The sequence below is a fragment of the Triticum dicoccoides genome, chromosome 4A (genome assembly GCF_002162155.2).
Source record: "Triticum dicoccoides isolate Atlit2015 ecotype Zavitan chromosome 4A, WEW_v2.0, whole genome shotgun sequence".
Taxonomy (NCBI): domain Eukaryota; kingdom Viridiplantae; phylum Streptophyta; class Magnoliopsida; order Poales; family Poaceae; genus Triticum; species Triticum dicoccoides.
This window is the reverse complement of record NC_041386.1, coordinates 105,207,510-105,224,124: the sequence shown is the minus strand read 5'-3', so window position 1 is coordinate 105,224,124 and position 16,615 is coordinate 105,207,510. Positions and strand designations below refer to the sequence as shown.

General features: G+C 50.6%; 1 protein-coding gene across 1 annotated transcript; it reads left to right on the top strand.

The window, feature by feature from the left end:
* Positions 1-5,599: 5,599 nt before the first annotated feature.
* Positions 5,600-8,674, top strand: LOC119285269 (laccase-10-like). Its single transcript, XM_037564510.1, has 5 exons — positions 5,600-5,768; positions 6,242-6,393; positions 6,854-7,227; positions 7,309-8,271; positions 8,374-8,674. Exons 1-5 carry the CDS (start codon positions 5,679-5,681, stop codon positions 8,502-8,504), a joined length of 1,710 nt encoding a protein of 569 aa, XP_037420407.1. The 5' UTR covers positions 5,600-5,678; the 3' UTR covers positions 8,505-8,674.
* Positions 8,675-16,615: the final 7,941 nt, after the last annotated feature.

Sequence of the window (16,615 nt, the reverse complement as noted above, 5' to 3'; positions counted from 1 at the left end):
AGGAAGAAGAAGTACGTCGGTGGACCTCCGGGCTGTCCACGAGGCAGGGGGCGCGCCCCCCACCCTCGTGGGCAGCCCGGGACTCTCCTGGTCCAACTCCGATACTCCGTGGGCTTCTTCTGGTCCAAAAATAAGTTCCGTGAAGTTTCAGGTCAATTGGACTCCGTTTGATATTCCTTTTCTGCGATACTCTAAAACAAGGAAAAAACAGAAACTGGCACTGGGCTCTAGGTTAATAGGTTAGTCCCAAAGATCATATAAAATAGCATATAAATGCATATAAAACATCCAAGGTTGATAATATAATAGCATGGAACAATCAAAAATTATAGATACGTTGGAGACGTATCAATTATAAAGATGCTCTACAGGTATCTCCGAAGGTGTTTTGTTGGGTTGGCGTGAATCGAGATTAGGATTTGTCACGCCGAGTATCGGAGAGGTATCTCTGGGCCATCTCGGTAATGCACATCATAAGAAGCCTTGCAAGCAAAGTGACTAATGAGTTAGTTACAAGATGATGTATTACAAAACGATTAAAGAGACTTGACGGTAACGAGATTGAACTAGGTATGAAGATACCTATGATTGAATCTCGTGCAAGTAACATACCGATGGACAAAGGGAATTATATATGTTGTCATAAGGTTCGACCAATAAAGATCTCCGTAGAATATGTAGGAGCCAATATGGGCATCCAGGTTCTGTTAATGGTTATTGACCAGAGAGGTGTCTCGGTTATGTCTACATAGTTCTCAAACCCGTAGGGTCCGCACGCTTAACGTTCGTTGGCGATATAGTACTATATGAGTTATGTATGTTGGTGACCGAATGTTGTTCGGAGTCTCGGATGAAATCACGGACATGACGAGGAGCTCCGAAATGGTCCGGAGGTAAAGATTGATATATAGGATGATATGGTTCGGCCAAGGGGTGACGCCCACGGGGCTTTAGGTCGGTGTAAAAGGAGTTTTGCGGAGGCCAGGGGGAAAACGCCGGAGACCCTGGCGTCTGGCCCTGGGCCAGACGCCGAGGACCATGGCGTGTGGGCCAGACGCCAAGGACTGTGGCATCTGGTCCTGGAAGTCCGAGAAGGACTCTTCCTTGCGGGGCAAAACCGACTTTGAGAAGGCCTTTACTCCAAGTTTCGACCCCAGGGCTCAACATATAAATAGAGGGGCAGGGCTAGCACATGGAACACATCAAGAAACACCAAGCCGTGTGTCGGAAACCCCGTCCCTCTAGTTTATCCTCCGTCATAGTTTCCGTTGTGCTTGGCGAAGCCCTGCGGAGATTATTCTTCACCAACACCGTCACCACGCCGTCGTGCTGCCGGAATTTATCTACTACTTCGCCCCTCTTGCTGGATCAAGAAGGCGAGGACATCATCGAGCTGAACGCGTGTTGAACGCGGAGGTGCCGTACTTTCGGTAATTAATTGAGACGGATCGTGAAGGTGTACGACTACATCAACCGCGTTGATAAACGCTTCCGCTTTGTGATCTTCAAGGGTATGAAGATGCTCTGCCCCTCTCGTTGATATGCATCTCCTAGATAGATCTTGGGTGAGCGTAGGAATTTTTTTGAAATTGCATGCTACGTTTCCCAACAAAACGACGGGGTTCAATCATATTGCTTCATTTTATTGTGTCTACATTATGTCATGATACTTCATGCATTACTCTGTTTGTCATGAAGTTAATACCTAGAGAGGCAAGCATAGAAGCGCTCAGGAAGTGAAGTAATAGTAGTAGATGCGGGCAGTATTCAGTCTACTTGTCGCGGACGTAATGCCTATGTACTGATCATGCCATGAATTAATGTCATAACTATACGATTTTCTATCAATTGCCCAACAGTAATTTGTCTACCCACAATATGTTATGTTCTTGAGAGAGATGCCTCAAGTGAAAACTATGGCCACAAGGTCTAGTTTCATCATATTACTAAAATCCTAAATACCTTGTTGCAATTTATTTACTTTTATTTTACTTTGCAATTTATCTATCTCCTACTATCAGATTTAATCCTTACAATTAACGAGTACAAGGGGATTGACAGCCCTCTTGCCCGCGTTGGGTGCAAGTATTTACTCTTGTGTGTAGGTATTGTTGATGGTTGTTTGGGTGGATCTCCTATTGGTTCAATAACCTTAGTTCCTTAGTGAGGGAAATACTATCAGCTACTATATTGCTCCACCCTCCCTCTTCGGAGAAAATCTCAACGCAGCTCACAAGTAGCATGGGGCCTGCTGGTCAATGACTCGGAGGGGGACAAAGAGGGCATGGGGGTGTGCTGGGCCGTCCATGCGCGATCGCCTAGCTAGCTGGGCCGTTGTTAGCATTGCTGGTTGGCCCCCTTTTTCTTTGTTTTTTTCTTTTTCTGTTTTATTCTAAATTCTAATTGATTTAGAATTTGAATTTTCTTTCAAAAACCAACTTGCTCTAAATTCCAAATGGAATAATCCTGACATGGTGACATTTTATTTGCCCCTTTTGGGAAAATAGCTTCTCCCACCCTATATTTCCTTTTTCTGTTATCAATTCCCTTTGAGATTCAATTTGGTTTAAATCAAATATGCTCTAAATCCAATTTGGAATATTAACAGAAAGTTAAATTTTTATTTGGACTTATGGTAATCATTTCCTGCCAAGATAAATGGAAGGCCCTTTTAAACAATTTCTCTTTTGATTTTTGAATTATTCCACCATCAATCCATTTCAATCATTTTGTGAAAAATTATCAGGGGTCTGAATATCATTTGAGGCTTATTAGGAATACCTTTATGCCAAATAAATAATTCAACTTGTCACCCTATTTTGGGATCCAAAATTATTCCTTATAAATTTTTAGGGTTCATTCTGTTTTTCCTAAATTTTAACTAGGGTTCTAAATGTGGGCTGTGGCCATAGGGTCTTTGACCCTCTGGGTCATCAAACAAGGCAAACATAGTTAATCAACAAGCACATCCTATGCAAGGTTAGATAACTAGAGAGCAAGCAAATGTTATTCTAGAAAATAATTAATTCCCCATGAAATTTTAAACATGCCAGATTTGGGAAAATCTGGGATGTGATAGCGGCTTCCTTTTGCCATCTTTTTTTTGTTCCTTGGCAGACAAGTTGATTGTTTTCTTGTCTGTTAAGTTCACGGCTTGGAAATCAAGTTGATTTGAGATCATGGTGGCGACACGACGCCGCATGGGTTGCACCTTCGAGCGGAAGAGCAGATCTCCGGAACCTCTCGCCCTTGTGATCCTGCACTAGGAGAGGACGAATTAGATTTTTGGAAAGCACTTCGTGCAACTGCTCTCACCACGGGTCGTCTTCCATCTAAGTCAGACACATGTACAGGCATCTCCGGCGTCCTCTGCTTCACCCGGTCTTCACCAAGTTCGTCGTCAACAACATCGCTCCTGCGGCGACTCGGCTACAAACAGATAGTACGCGTATGGTGATTTGTTCTTGTCTCTAATTATGGTTGTTGTTACATATGCGATGTTGTTGTACATGTTTTCCTGTTCATCTAGTATGCTAAACCGTTGCATGCTCATAATAGTTTTAATCATGATTTATATTCTGCAATTAATCACGAAATTGCGTAAGTCTACAACAAGGCTCGCCAAATGCCAAGCTTTACCTTCCTCTGGGAATCTTGCTCAGCACCACACTCATCTAAGGGGTAGAATTGTCGAAGACGATAGCAATCCGGTGTTTCCAAATCTCCCAGAGCACCGAGCACATAATCGAAAGGAGTTCCTTCCTATGGCGAACCACTGGCCTATGAGAAGTGCACCAAGGCAACAGCTGACCATTCGGACCCGGTGTCCACTCAGCATTACTCCAAGCCGCCAGCACCGTGTGCCAAGCCGATCTGGAGAAGACACAGGCTACTAAGAGGTGGTCAATTGTTTCCTGCAGCTGATCTCAAAGAGGGCATGCCTCCTTACGTGACAGCCCACGCCCAGCGGCAATCGCAATGACAATGTTAGATAGATGGAACACCATTTCCTCGATCTTGAGAGGCTTAAGAGTTCTTTTCTGGAACTACCAAAACAAATACGTGTACTTTGCTCAACTGGACACCGTTGACATGACACCCTACAAAAGAGTTTAAAACTGTCAAGCATACTCCAGAGCTGATTCGAGACGAGAGGATGGTGGACACTTACGCCCCGCGTGTGCAGCTCGAGTCCAAGTAGGATGCCGCGTCACTGTCCCGGAAGCAACCTAGAACCCAATCAAGATGAGGTGCGCGTTCGTCCCGTCGCTTGTCACCCACCAGAAACCATCCGGTTGCACTGTGCGAGATCATAGTTTTACTCAAAGCGTTTTCCTTGATGTCGAAGACAGGGTAAAGATGCCCGGGCCAGGCATGTTCAGACAGGAACAAGAGCGTCCAAATTGCAAAAGACATGCATGGCTACAATTAAGCCACACACCATCACAGGCTGCAATGGTGGAATTACAGAGAGAATGGCATTGTCCGGAAGATCCTGGTCGATCTTACGCCCCCGTGTGGAAGATAAATGTACAAGGTAATAAAAGGTAATACGTTTTTTTACATTTTATTCGAAAGTCCGGTTGAAGCACGTGTGTGTTGGAAGTTGTGGTTATATTGCATCAAATCCAATTTTGACATGATATATTATTTTACTCAACCTAGGGTGGTGAAGTTGAAGTGCAGTGTGTCTGCATAGTTTGTCTGACGTTCCAACTGCATAAACTGGGGTGCAAGTAACCCAGTTAGTGCGGTTAGCCGACGTGCAACCAATGCGGTTGATGCTCGACAGGATGTGCAGGTCATTCAGACACCAATCTTAACTGTCTTTGCAATGGAACTTAAACCTCGGTTGCGGCCGTCGTAAAAGGGATGCAACTTATCTCGTTTTAGGTCCCTATATATGCAGCCACGCCGCTGTGCAATCTTTTAGTTGGACCCCATGAAGAACACAACCCTGTAAGTTGAAGTGTTCCAATCCCAGTTTCGTCAGTCACTCCATGCACAGTGATGAAACTCTCGAATGAATCAACCGCCGAGCGAACCAATCATCTCCACATTGTCCTCAACAAGGTCGCTGCTGAACTGACGAGACGACAAGGAGGTCGCAACAAATGCTAGCTGTCAAGGCCGCGTCGGCCTTCCAGAGGAACCGAGCATCAGACCATGACCATAGCTAGGCACGGCAGATTCCAGTCGCAAATTTCGCATCATGAGTCCTGAGGCGTACTCCGATTCAACCAACTGTTCAAAAGCGAGCTCCTGATGTTGGAGAATATCCGTGTGAGTGAGCAGTGCTCCTGTCAAAAAAGGAACAATCCCTTTGCCTGCACTCTAAAACCCCAGCGCGACCCAACTCTTCGTACTGCATCACCAGCAAAAAGCACTGGCAACTCTCATGTCTCGTGTCATCTTCCTCCCGAGCAAGCTTCGCTGATCACGCTTTCGGAAAAAGCTTGGCTGATCTTCAACACCTAACACTTCTCATATTTCCCGTCACCTTGGAAGAAAAAAAAGGCAAAACATCGTATCTTCACCTAATAAATTGCACCCCCACCTAGCTAGTGGCATCCTCCATATATAACGTGTTCTCTCATATTTATGGTACGAGCGCGCGCACCGCTCCTCCCATTTGCGAAACGTCTGCAGTGCAGATCGATCAGAGGGTTGGGACGGCAATGGGGGCACACCGCCTCGCACTGCTCGTGTTCCTTGCCACCTTGCCACAGCTGCTGCTCGCCGGCACGACCAGATACTACACCTTCAATGTGCGTACTGTGTTCATGCATTTTTTTTCTTCCTCCTTGTTTTATTTGCTTATGGAGTTATGCTGCATCTCAGCATCGATGTCAAGCAAGCGCACAGATTAGATTGCACCTCTCAAATGCATGCATGCCATGCATGAGTTGTCCAGTTGAGACCATGCTGCGTGTATATTTGTTCTGGCAGATGCTCCCTCCGTCCGCGAATAAGTGTACATCTAGCTTTTCTCCTAAGTCAAAGTTTTAAAATTTTGACCAACTTTATAGGAAAACGTAGCAGCATTTATGGCACTAAAATAGTATCACTAGCTTTGTTTTGAAATGTAATTTCATAATATACCAATTTGATATCATATATATCACTACTATTTTTTTATAAAGTTGGTTAAAAATTTAAAACTTTAATTTAGAATAAAACATAGAAGTACACTTATTCGTGAACGGAGGGACTATGGCCTAATGTGTCGTTTAATTTGCAGGTGACAATGCAGAAGGTGACACGGCTATGCACCACCCGCGCCATCCCGACGGTGAACGGCAAGTTCCCTGGCCCCAAAATCGTCACAAGGGAAGGCGACCGCGTCGTCGTCAAGGTGGTTAACAATGTGAAGCACAACGTTACCATCCACTGGTAAATCTTTGGCGCCTTGCTCAGCTGTTCTTACTTAATTCCATCCGCGATAACCGTACTGCTAGCTACATTTCTATAAACAAAATCATCCTCATCACAGCCACTTTTCTGAAGACGACTCGGTTCTATCTTTCTGCAAAAAATTACTTCACCTCTAGTGTATTCTTTTACTCTCTCTGATTTTTTTTACTCTGCATATTAGATTTGTATCGAGTCAAACTTTGCAAAATTTGACCAAATTTATGTTAAAAAATACCAACATCTACAATACCAAACATATACACTATGAAACTACATTTCATAAGGAATCTAACAATATTGGTTTGGCATTATGAATATTGATACTTTTTTCTATAAGTTTGATCAAAATCGAGATAGTTTAACTTTGGACAAAACTTATATGCGAACTAAAAAGAACCGAAGAAAGTACTATGGGTAATTGGCGTTGATGTGAGCGCAGGCACGGGGTGAGGCAGCTGCGGACGGGGTGGTCGGACGGGCCGGCGTACATCACGCAGTGCCCGATCCAGACGGGGCAGAGCTACGTGTACAACTTCACCATCACCGCGCAGAGGGGCACACTGTTTTGGCACGCCCACGTCTCCTGGATGCGCGCCACGCTCTACGGCCCCATCATCATCCTCCCCAAGTCCGGCGTGCCGTTCCCCTTCCCAAAACCCTACAAGGACGTCCCCGTCGTCTTCGGCGAGTGGTTTAACACGGATCCCGAGGCCATCATAGCTCAGGCGCTGCAGACTGGTGGAGGCCCAAACGTCTCCGAGGCCTACACCATCAACGGGCTTCCAGGCCCACTCTACAACTGCTCAACCAAAGGTAACACAGAAACAGGCCGAATTCCGCCCATCAATATTCAAAAAGGGCGATTTTTTTAGCTCATGGATTGAACATTTGCAGACACGTTCAAGCTGAAGGTGCAGCCAGGCAAGTTGTATCTGCTCCGGCTGATCAACGCTGCGCTCAACGACGAGCTTTTCTTCTCCATCGCCAACCACACGCTCACCGTCGTCGACGTGGACGCCGCCTACGTGAAGCCGTTCGACACGGACGTGGTCCTCGTGACGCCGGGGCAGACCACCAACGTGCTCCTCCTGGCCAAACCGGACGACGGCTCCCCGGCCGCCACACACCTCATGCTGGCGCGCCCCTACGCCACAGGACGCGTTGGCACCTACGACAACACCACCGTCGCGGCCATCCTCGAGTACGCGCCGGCGGGACACATCAAGAGCCGCCCGCTCCTATGGCCGACGCTGCCGGTGTTCAACGACACGGCGTTCGCCGCCAACTACAGCGCCAAGCTCCGGAGCCTCGCCAGCCCGGACTACCCGGCCAGGGTCCCGGCGCGGGTAGACCGGCCCTTCTTCTTCACCGTGGGACTGGGCACGACCCCGTGCCCGACGTACCAAGGGTGCAACGGGCCTACCAACGACACCATGTTCTCGGCGTCCATGAACAACGTGTCCTTCAACATGCCCACGACGGCGCTCCTGAAGGCGCACTACGACGGCAACACCGCCGGCGTGTACACGTCGGACTTCCCCGCCACGCCGACGGAGCCGTTCAACTACACCGGCACGCCGCCCAACAACACGAACGTGGCCAACGGGACCAAGGTGGTGGTGTTGCCTTACAACACGAGCGTGGAGGTGGTGCTGCAGGACACGAGCATCCAGGGCGCCGAGAGCCACCCGCTGCACCTGCACGGCTTCGACTTCTTTGTCGTGGGGCAAGGCGGCGGCAACTACGACCCGTCCAGCCACCCCGCCGGGTTCAACCTGCTCGACCCCGTGCAGAGGAACACCGTCGGCGTCCCCGCCGGAGGCTGGGTCGCCATCAGGTTCTTCGCTGATAACCCTGGTAAGGTCATACATACTCCACTTGGCAAAACTGCACAAACTGACGAACTGGAAATGGGGTTGCTTGATTAATTCACTCTCTTTTCCTTGCATGCCGGGGCAGGTGTGTGGTTCATGCATTGCCACCTTGAGGTGCACACGAGCTGGGGCCTGAAGATGGCATGGGTGGTGAACGATGGTCCGTTGCCTGACCAGAAGCTGATGCCTCCGCCGTCCGATCTACCCGTCTGTTAGACTCCAGCCGTTAACCTTGACCAAGACTGCTATTCGTTTCTTTCCTTTGGTTTGCATAAACACACACATACGTAAATGCATAAAGGTTAAAAAAGATGTAGTGCTTAATTTCTACCATGTATGTATTTTCCCATTCTCATTATTTCCAATGTCACGCTCTGTTCTTGTCACGGGTCGCCATTGCTTTTACTTGACATTGTTTGGAAGCTAGTGTTTGAAACACGAATGGTTGATACGCTACCTGCCTATGGTCGGGCATGAGGCCAGATGATTTGCTACACTAGGATAAGAACAGTCGAGAGAAGCGCATTCGTAGAGAGGGACCAGGGCAGCAGTATTAGTCGATATCAGCAATACGCGGCCGGTCTGCCCATGCCGGGACACACTGGATCTTGTACATGATCTCCTCGGCGCGCTTGACCGTGTAGTCCCTCTCTCGCGAGCTATGTCGCCCGACCAAGCAACGGGGACCGATCCAACATGAGGACACGTCACGCCCTGTCGCTCCTCTCCCACGTGCCAGCTCGGGGCCTCCATTTCTGTCTCGAAGTTGACACGCTCCAGTACGTGTGCTGCCGCCATTGCTCTCCTGTTGATCGAGTTCGAACCCGCGATAGCCACAGCCAGCATGTAGGCCGGGTCATGTGTTGATCAGCCATAACTATCCCTCTACACTAGATCAGTTCCGGCTGGCTGTCGATTCCGTCGATGGCAGTACGGTGCGTGACTCATGACAGGCAGCGCGCCTGCTGTGCGCCAACAGTGTCTCGGCTGCGCTTGGTTCCTGTCATCGACCACTGCTTAAATGCAGAGGTGGACCGCCTGCGCTTGCGACGAAGCTTCACGGACGAAAGTGTCGGGGTGGAACGACTCGGTGAGTCGGGATTGTTTGTAATCGTCAGATAAGAAGAAACTGATGAGCTCAGAGCATTTGCATCGTGTACGTACGTGACTCCTGAATCCTGATACTGATAATAGGCTTTTCTTTCTCGAGAAGCGCGATGGGATAAGGCCGCACTGGCGTGCAAACCTACGACTAGGAAGCAGGTTCGGTTTGGACAGAGGAGCAGACGGCATCGCCGCGCCGGGAAACGCCATGACGGAATGCAGGCTCGCCATGCCGCCGCCGAGATAAGGCCAACTCCATCGCACGACCCCAAACGAACATCCAGATTGATCGGATTTTGTCCCTTTGAGGCGCCGATGGGTTCTCCCGTGTCTATCTTTGTCAGATGGGTCGCGCGTGTGCGCACCGCGCGGCCGCACCCCAAATCGTGTCCGGGGTGGAACACGGCCCGCGGGTCCTCCTCCAACGCCTCCTCCGTGACGGTCGCCATCTGCAGCTCCGGGAAGGCGACATCCCTGCCGGCAGAGAGCGCCATGGCCTCCTCCAGCCCGTTCCACTGCCGCTCGTTGTGCGTGTTCATGGAGTCGTCCATGACACGCTGCAGGAGACGGGCCTCCTCCTCCGCTGTCATGCGAGGAGGTGGAGGGGGCGACGAAGACGGCGAAGGCGACGGCGTGGGCGTCAGGCCGCGCACCCGCGTACGGCCGCGCGCCTCTGCACGTGGCCTCCGCGGCCCCGACACGGTGTCGGCGAAGTAGGACGCGCGCCGCGTGTCGTGCTCGTCCTGGAGCCATGTGTCCCACAACGGGGAGTCGGGGGCATACCTATGGTCGTAGTACAGGTCGTCGGGGAGGAGGCGGCAGCGGCGCGCGATCTCGTCGTGCCGGGCACGGCCGGTCGGCGGCACTGGCGGGATGGGGCCCGGTCCGCGGAGAGGTGCCATTCGTTGGGGAGGTGGGCGTCGCTCCACGGGACCGGCGTCCTTGTCTCCCAGTACCTCCGGCACACGTCCGCGCAGATGTACTGTCGGTCGCGTAGCCGGCGGGCCTAGGGGCAATGGTGAAGGGGGCCGACGCGGGGGCTCGACGGGAGGAGCGCGGCGGTGACGCGTTCTGCTCCTCCTTCACGGATCCGCGGCGGCGGCCCGAAGAGGAGCCGGCCTCGCGGTCGTGCTTCCCCTCGCGGCCGTAGTTCCAAAGGCCCATGGCTGCGGCCGGCCGATGAGTTTGAGGACGGGGAGTAGCTAGGGTTTCTAGGGTGTCGGCTTTCGAGGGGGCAGAGAGGGGCCGGAGTGGGAAGTGAGGACGACGACCGGTCCACGGGTCCTGAGAGAGTCCTGGATTAGGGGGTGTTCGGATAGCCGGACTATACCTTCAGCCGGACTCCTGGACTATGAAGATACAAGATTGAAGACTTCGTCCCGTGTCCGAAAGGGACTTTCCTTGGCGTGGAAGGCAAGCTTGGCGATACGGATATGCAGATCTCCTACCATTATAACCGACTTTGTGTAACCCTAACCCTCTCCGGTGTCTATATAAACCGGAGTGTTTTAGTCCGTAGGACGACATACACAACAACAATCATACCATAGGCTAGCTTCTAGGGTTTAGCCTCTCCGATCTCGTGGTAGATCTACTCTTGTACTACCCATATCATCAATATTAATCAAGCAGGACGTAGGGTTTTACCTCCATCAAGAGGGCCCGAACCTGGGTAAAACTTCGTGTCCCTTGCCTCCTGTTACCATCCGGTCTAGACGCACAGTTCGGGACCCCCTACCCGAGATCCGCCGGTTTTGACACCGACATTGGTGCTTTCATTGAGAGTTCCTTTGTGTCGTCGCCGTCAGGCTTGACGGCTCCTACGATCATCAATGGCGATGCAGTCCAGGGTGAGACCTTCCTCCCCGGACAGATCTTCGTCTTTGGCGGCTTCGCACTGCGGGCCAATTCACTTGGCCATCTGGAGCAGATCGAAAGCTACGCCCCTGGCCGTCAGGTCAGATTTGGAAGTTTAAACTACACTGCTGACATCCGCGGGGACTTGATCTTCGACGGATTCGAGCCACTGCCGAGCGCGCCGCACTGTCACGACGAGCATGATCTAGCTCTGCCGCCGAACAGTGCCCTGGAGGCCGCACCCGCATCGGCTTCGACCCTTAATTCGGAGCAACTGTGCCGATCGAGGATGGGTGGTTGGACGCCGCCTCGGGGGCTACGATCCCAACGGCGATCGAGCCGAACACCAGCCCCGCACTCTGTGAGACTCGCGACTCCAAGGAGCCGGACTCCGAACCCTCCGCGCCCCTGCCGATCGAATCCGGTTGGGTGCCGATCATGGAGTTTCCTGTCGCGGACATCTTTCAGCACTCGCCTTTCGGCGATATTCTGAAGACACTGAAGTATCTCTCTTTATCAGGAGATCCCTGGCCAGACTACGGTCAGCAAGGTTGGGATTCGGACGATGAAGAAATTCAAAGCCCACCCACCACCCACTTTGTAGCCACTGTCGATGACTTAACCGACATGCTCGACTTCGACTCCGAAGACATCGACGGTATGGACGCCGATGAAGGAGACAATGAAGAACCAGCGCCTATTAGGCCCTGGAAAGCCACCTCGTCATATGACATATACATGGTGGACACCCCAAAAAAAGGAGATGGCGATGGAACAGCGGAGGATGACCCCTCCAAGAAACAGCCTAAGCGCCGGCGTCAGCGGCGCCGATCAAAATCCCGCCAAAACAAATACGGCGATTCCAGCACGGGAGATAATAATACTCCGGAGAGTGCCGAAGAAAACCCCCTCCAGCAAGATTTAGCACAGGAGGATGGAGAAACCAGCCCTCATGAGAGGGCGGCATACAGAGAGGTCGAGGACGATAATTATATGCCTCCCTCCGAAGACGAGGCAAGCCTCGACGACGACGAATTCGTCATGCCAAAGGATCCCGTCGAGCAAGAGCGTTTTCAACGCAGGCTTATGGCCACGGCAAGAATCCTCAAGAAAAAACAGCAACAGTTTAGAGCTGATCAAGATTTGCTAGTCGACAGATGGACTGAAGTCCTTGCGGCCGAAGAGCATAAACTCGAATGCCCCTCCAAGAGCTACCCAAAGCGCAGGTTGCTCCCCCGATTAGAGGAGGAAGCACTTGATGCGGCTGACCGGCCACCTCGTGGCCGCGACGGAGAGGCCTCTCGGCCCTCCACTCAAGCCGCACCCCGTACCAAGGCACGGGAATATGTGCCGGACTTACGAGATATGTTGGAGGACAAGGCAAGGCAAACAAGATAGATCTACGGATCGCGTGGGCGCCCCACGGCTCGAGACGGTAACCGTCACGCCGGCCACAAATTCGGCAGGGCCGAACACAGTAGACAAAGCTCATTGGAGCTACGTCGTGATATAGCCCAGTACAGAGGCGCCGCACACCCACTATGCTTCACAAACGAAATAATGGATCATCAAATCCCTGAAGGTTTCAAACCCGTAAATATCGAATCATATGATGGCACAACAGATCCTGCGGTATGGATCGAGGATTATCTCCTTCATATCCACATGGCCCGCGGCGATGATTTCCACGCCATCAAATACCTCCCACTCAAGCTTAAAGGACCAGCTCGGCATTGGCTTAACAGCTTGCCAACAGGATCAATCAGTTGTTGGGAGGACCTGGAAGCCGCATTCCTCGGCAATTTCCAGGGCACTTATGTGCGACCCCCAGACGTCGATGACCTAAGTCACGTAATTCAGCAGCCAGAGGAATCGGCCAGGCAATTCTCGACACGGTTCCTAACAAAGAAAAATCAAATAGTCGACTGTCCGGACGCTGAGGCCCTAGCAGCCTTCAAGCACAATATCCGTGACGAGTGGCTTGCCCGGCACCTGGGACAGAAAAAGCCGAAGTGAAAGATCGTGGATGTCGCCTAGAGGGGGGTGAATAGGCGTTTTAAAATAATTACGGTTTAGGCTTGAACAAATGCGGAATAAACCTAGCGGTTAATTTGCCAAGCACAAAACCTAAAACAACTATGCTCACCTATGTGCTCCAACAACTTATGCTAAGAAAGATAAGCAACTATGTGATAGCAAGATATATGACAAGAAGCAATATGGCTATCACAAAGTAAAGTGCATAAGTAAAGGGCTCGGGTAAGAGATAACCGAGGCACGAGGAGACGACGATGTATCCCGAAGTTCACACCCTTGCGGATGCTAATCTCCGTTTGGAGCAGTGTGGAGGCACAATGCTCCCCAAGAAGCCACTAGGGCCACCGTAATCTCCTCACGCTCTCGCATAATGCAAGATACCGTGATTCCACTAAGGGACCCTTGAGGGCGGTCACCGAACCCGTACAAATGGCAACCCTTGGGGGCGGCCACCGAACCCGTACACTTTGGCAACCCTTGGGGCGGTCACCGGTACCCGTCAAATTGCTCGGGGCGATCTCCACAACCTAATTGGAGACCCCGACTCTTGCCCGGAGTTTTGCACCACAATGATTGAGCTCCGAACACCAACAACCGTCTAGGGCGCCCAAGCACCCAAGAGGAACAAGCTCAAGGGTACCAAGCACCCAAGAGTAATAAGCTTCTCAACTTGTAACTTCCACGTATCACGTAGAGAACTCAAACCGATGCACCAAATGCAATGGCAAGGGCACACGGAGTGCCCAAGTCCTTCTCTCTCAAATCCCACCGAAGCAACTAATGCTAGGGAGGAAAATGAGAGGAAGAACAAGAAAAAGAACACCAAGAACTCCAAGATCTAGATCCAAGGGGTTCCCCTCACATAGAGGAGAAAGTGATTGGTGGAAATGTGGATCTAGATCTGATCTCTTTTTTCCCTCAAAAACTAGCAAGAATCCATGTAGGGATTGAGAGTTAGCAAGCTCGAAGAAGGTCAACAATGGGGGAAGAACACGAGCTCAAAGGATAAGATTCATTGGGGAAGAAGACCCCCTTTTATAGGAGGGGGAAAATCCAACCGTTATGTGCTCAGCCCGCACACGAGCGGTACTACCGCTCCATGAGCGGTACTACCGCTCAGGCGAAAGAAACAGGGAAAAGGAGCAACAAAATATGAACCTTGGGACGGTAGTACCGTAGGAGACAGCGGTACTACCGCTGGGTTAGGCGGTACTACCGCACCCTTCGGCGGTACTGCCGCGCAGAACGAAGGGTAAAGGGAAAGAGGGAATCGGGCGGTACTACCGCGGAGGAAGGGCGGTACTGCCGCACTACTGCCGCAGCGAGGTACCGCACAATCCGACACAGAAAAAGACCCCTCGAATCGACGCGGTAGGGACCTGGTAAGCCAACGGTAGTACTGCTGCGGAGTCACCGCCGGTACTACCGCTGCGGAGCGGTACTGCCGCTTGTGACTCCTCAGCGGTACTACCGCTGGGTACCACGGTACTACCGCTGGGACCCTGACAAAAACCACACTCAAGAAAACCAGAACTGCTATAACTTCTGCATATGAGCTCTGAATTGAGCAAACTCAAGCTTGTTGGAAACAAGACGACGAGTAGCATCAAAATAGCGAAGAAGCAGGGGAGGTATGCCTAACAAAAAGAGGAGTGAAACCTCCAACCGAGAAGAACCGGCAAAACCTTCAACATCGAAAACATCATAGAAGATGCAAGCGAACTCCGTTTTCGATGAACTCAAGCTTGTCAACAAGATGACCGTAAGCTCTAAGACTCACAAAGAGAACCAAACAAGAACCAAGAAAGATGATGCAAGGATGCAATGGTTTGAGCTCTCAACGAACGATACGATCAAGCTACTCATCGAGAGCCCCCCTTGATAGTATGGCAATCGATCCTATAACCCGGTCTCCCAACTACCAACATGAGACAGGTAAAATAGAAAACCTATCAAGAGCAAAACTTTGCCTTGCACATGGTCCACTTGAGCTAGATGATGACGATCTTGACTCCCTCAAGTTGGACCACCTTTCTTGATTGTGTTGGCTCGATGAAGACTAGTTGATTGCTCCCCCATACTCCACTATGGGTGAGCCTTTCTTCCGCACGTCTTCACAAGTCCATTGTCACCACAAAGGACGGCAAGCTTCAAGCATTTGATCTCTTCGTGATGCTACACTTGAACTTGCACACCGCAACCTTTCTTGATTGTGTTGACTCGATGAAGACTAGTTGATTGCTCCCCCATACTCTACTATGGGTGAGCTACTCTTCCGCACATCTTCACAGGTCCATTGTCACCACAAAGGACATCAAGCTTCAAGCATTTGATCTCTTCGTGGTGCTCCACTTGAACTTGCACACTGCAACCTAACCCCACAAAGAACTCTCACGAAGACCATGGGTTAGTACACAAAGCGTAATTGTCAATTCTTACCATACCATGGAATCACTTGATCCCTCTCGGTACATCTTCTTCGCTTTGTGAGTTGATCAACTTGATTCACTCTTGACTTAGTCTTGATTAACCTTGAACCTTTCCAATTCTCTTCATTTGGATGATGTCTTGAAGGTAGACATGAATGATCACACAATCTTCTTCTTCAAGACATGCTTGCAATAAGCTCAACTCTCACATGACAGATCTTTGGATAATTCCTTGAATAACACCTTGGTCGACACAAACTCTCCTTGAAATCAACACATGTACTCCAAGAAAAGCCTATGGACAAAATCTTCAAATATAACTCAAGGCAACCATTAGTCCATAGAATTGTCATCAATTACCAAAACCAAACATGGGGGAACCGCATATTCTTTCACGAAGTCTATGGCAACACTCACGACACTCATGACCCGCTTTTGTGTGGGAGAAGATAGCTGGCTTGCTCGTAGCAACAATATGACCAAGAACCCTGGTAATTCGGATACCAGGGACAGTAGTGGCAGGTCGCGTCGCAACAAGCAGAAGCGCCGCATTAACGGTGACAATGCTGAGGATACGGCAGTTAATGCCGGATTCAGAGGCTCTAAATCCGGTCAGCGGAAAAAGCCATTCAAAAGGAATCCTAGAGGCCCGTCCAGTTTGGACCGAATACTCGACCGCTCGTGACAGATACATGGCACCCCCGAAAAGCCGGCCAATCACACCAACAGGGATTGTTGGGTGTTCAAGCAGGCAGGCAAGTTATATGCCGAAAACGAAGACAAGGGGCTGCATAGCGATGACAACGAAGAGCCCCGACCGCCGAACAACAGTGGACAGAAGGGGCTTCCCCCACAAGTACGGATGGTGAACATGATATACGCAACCCACGTCCCCAAGAG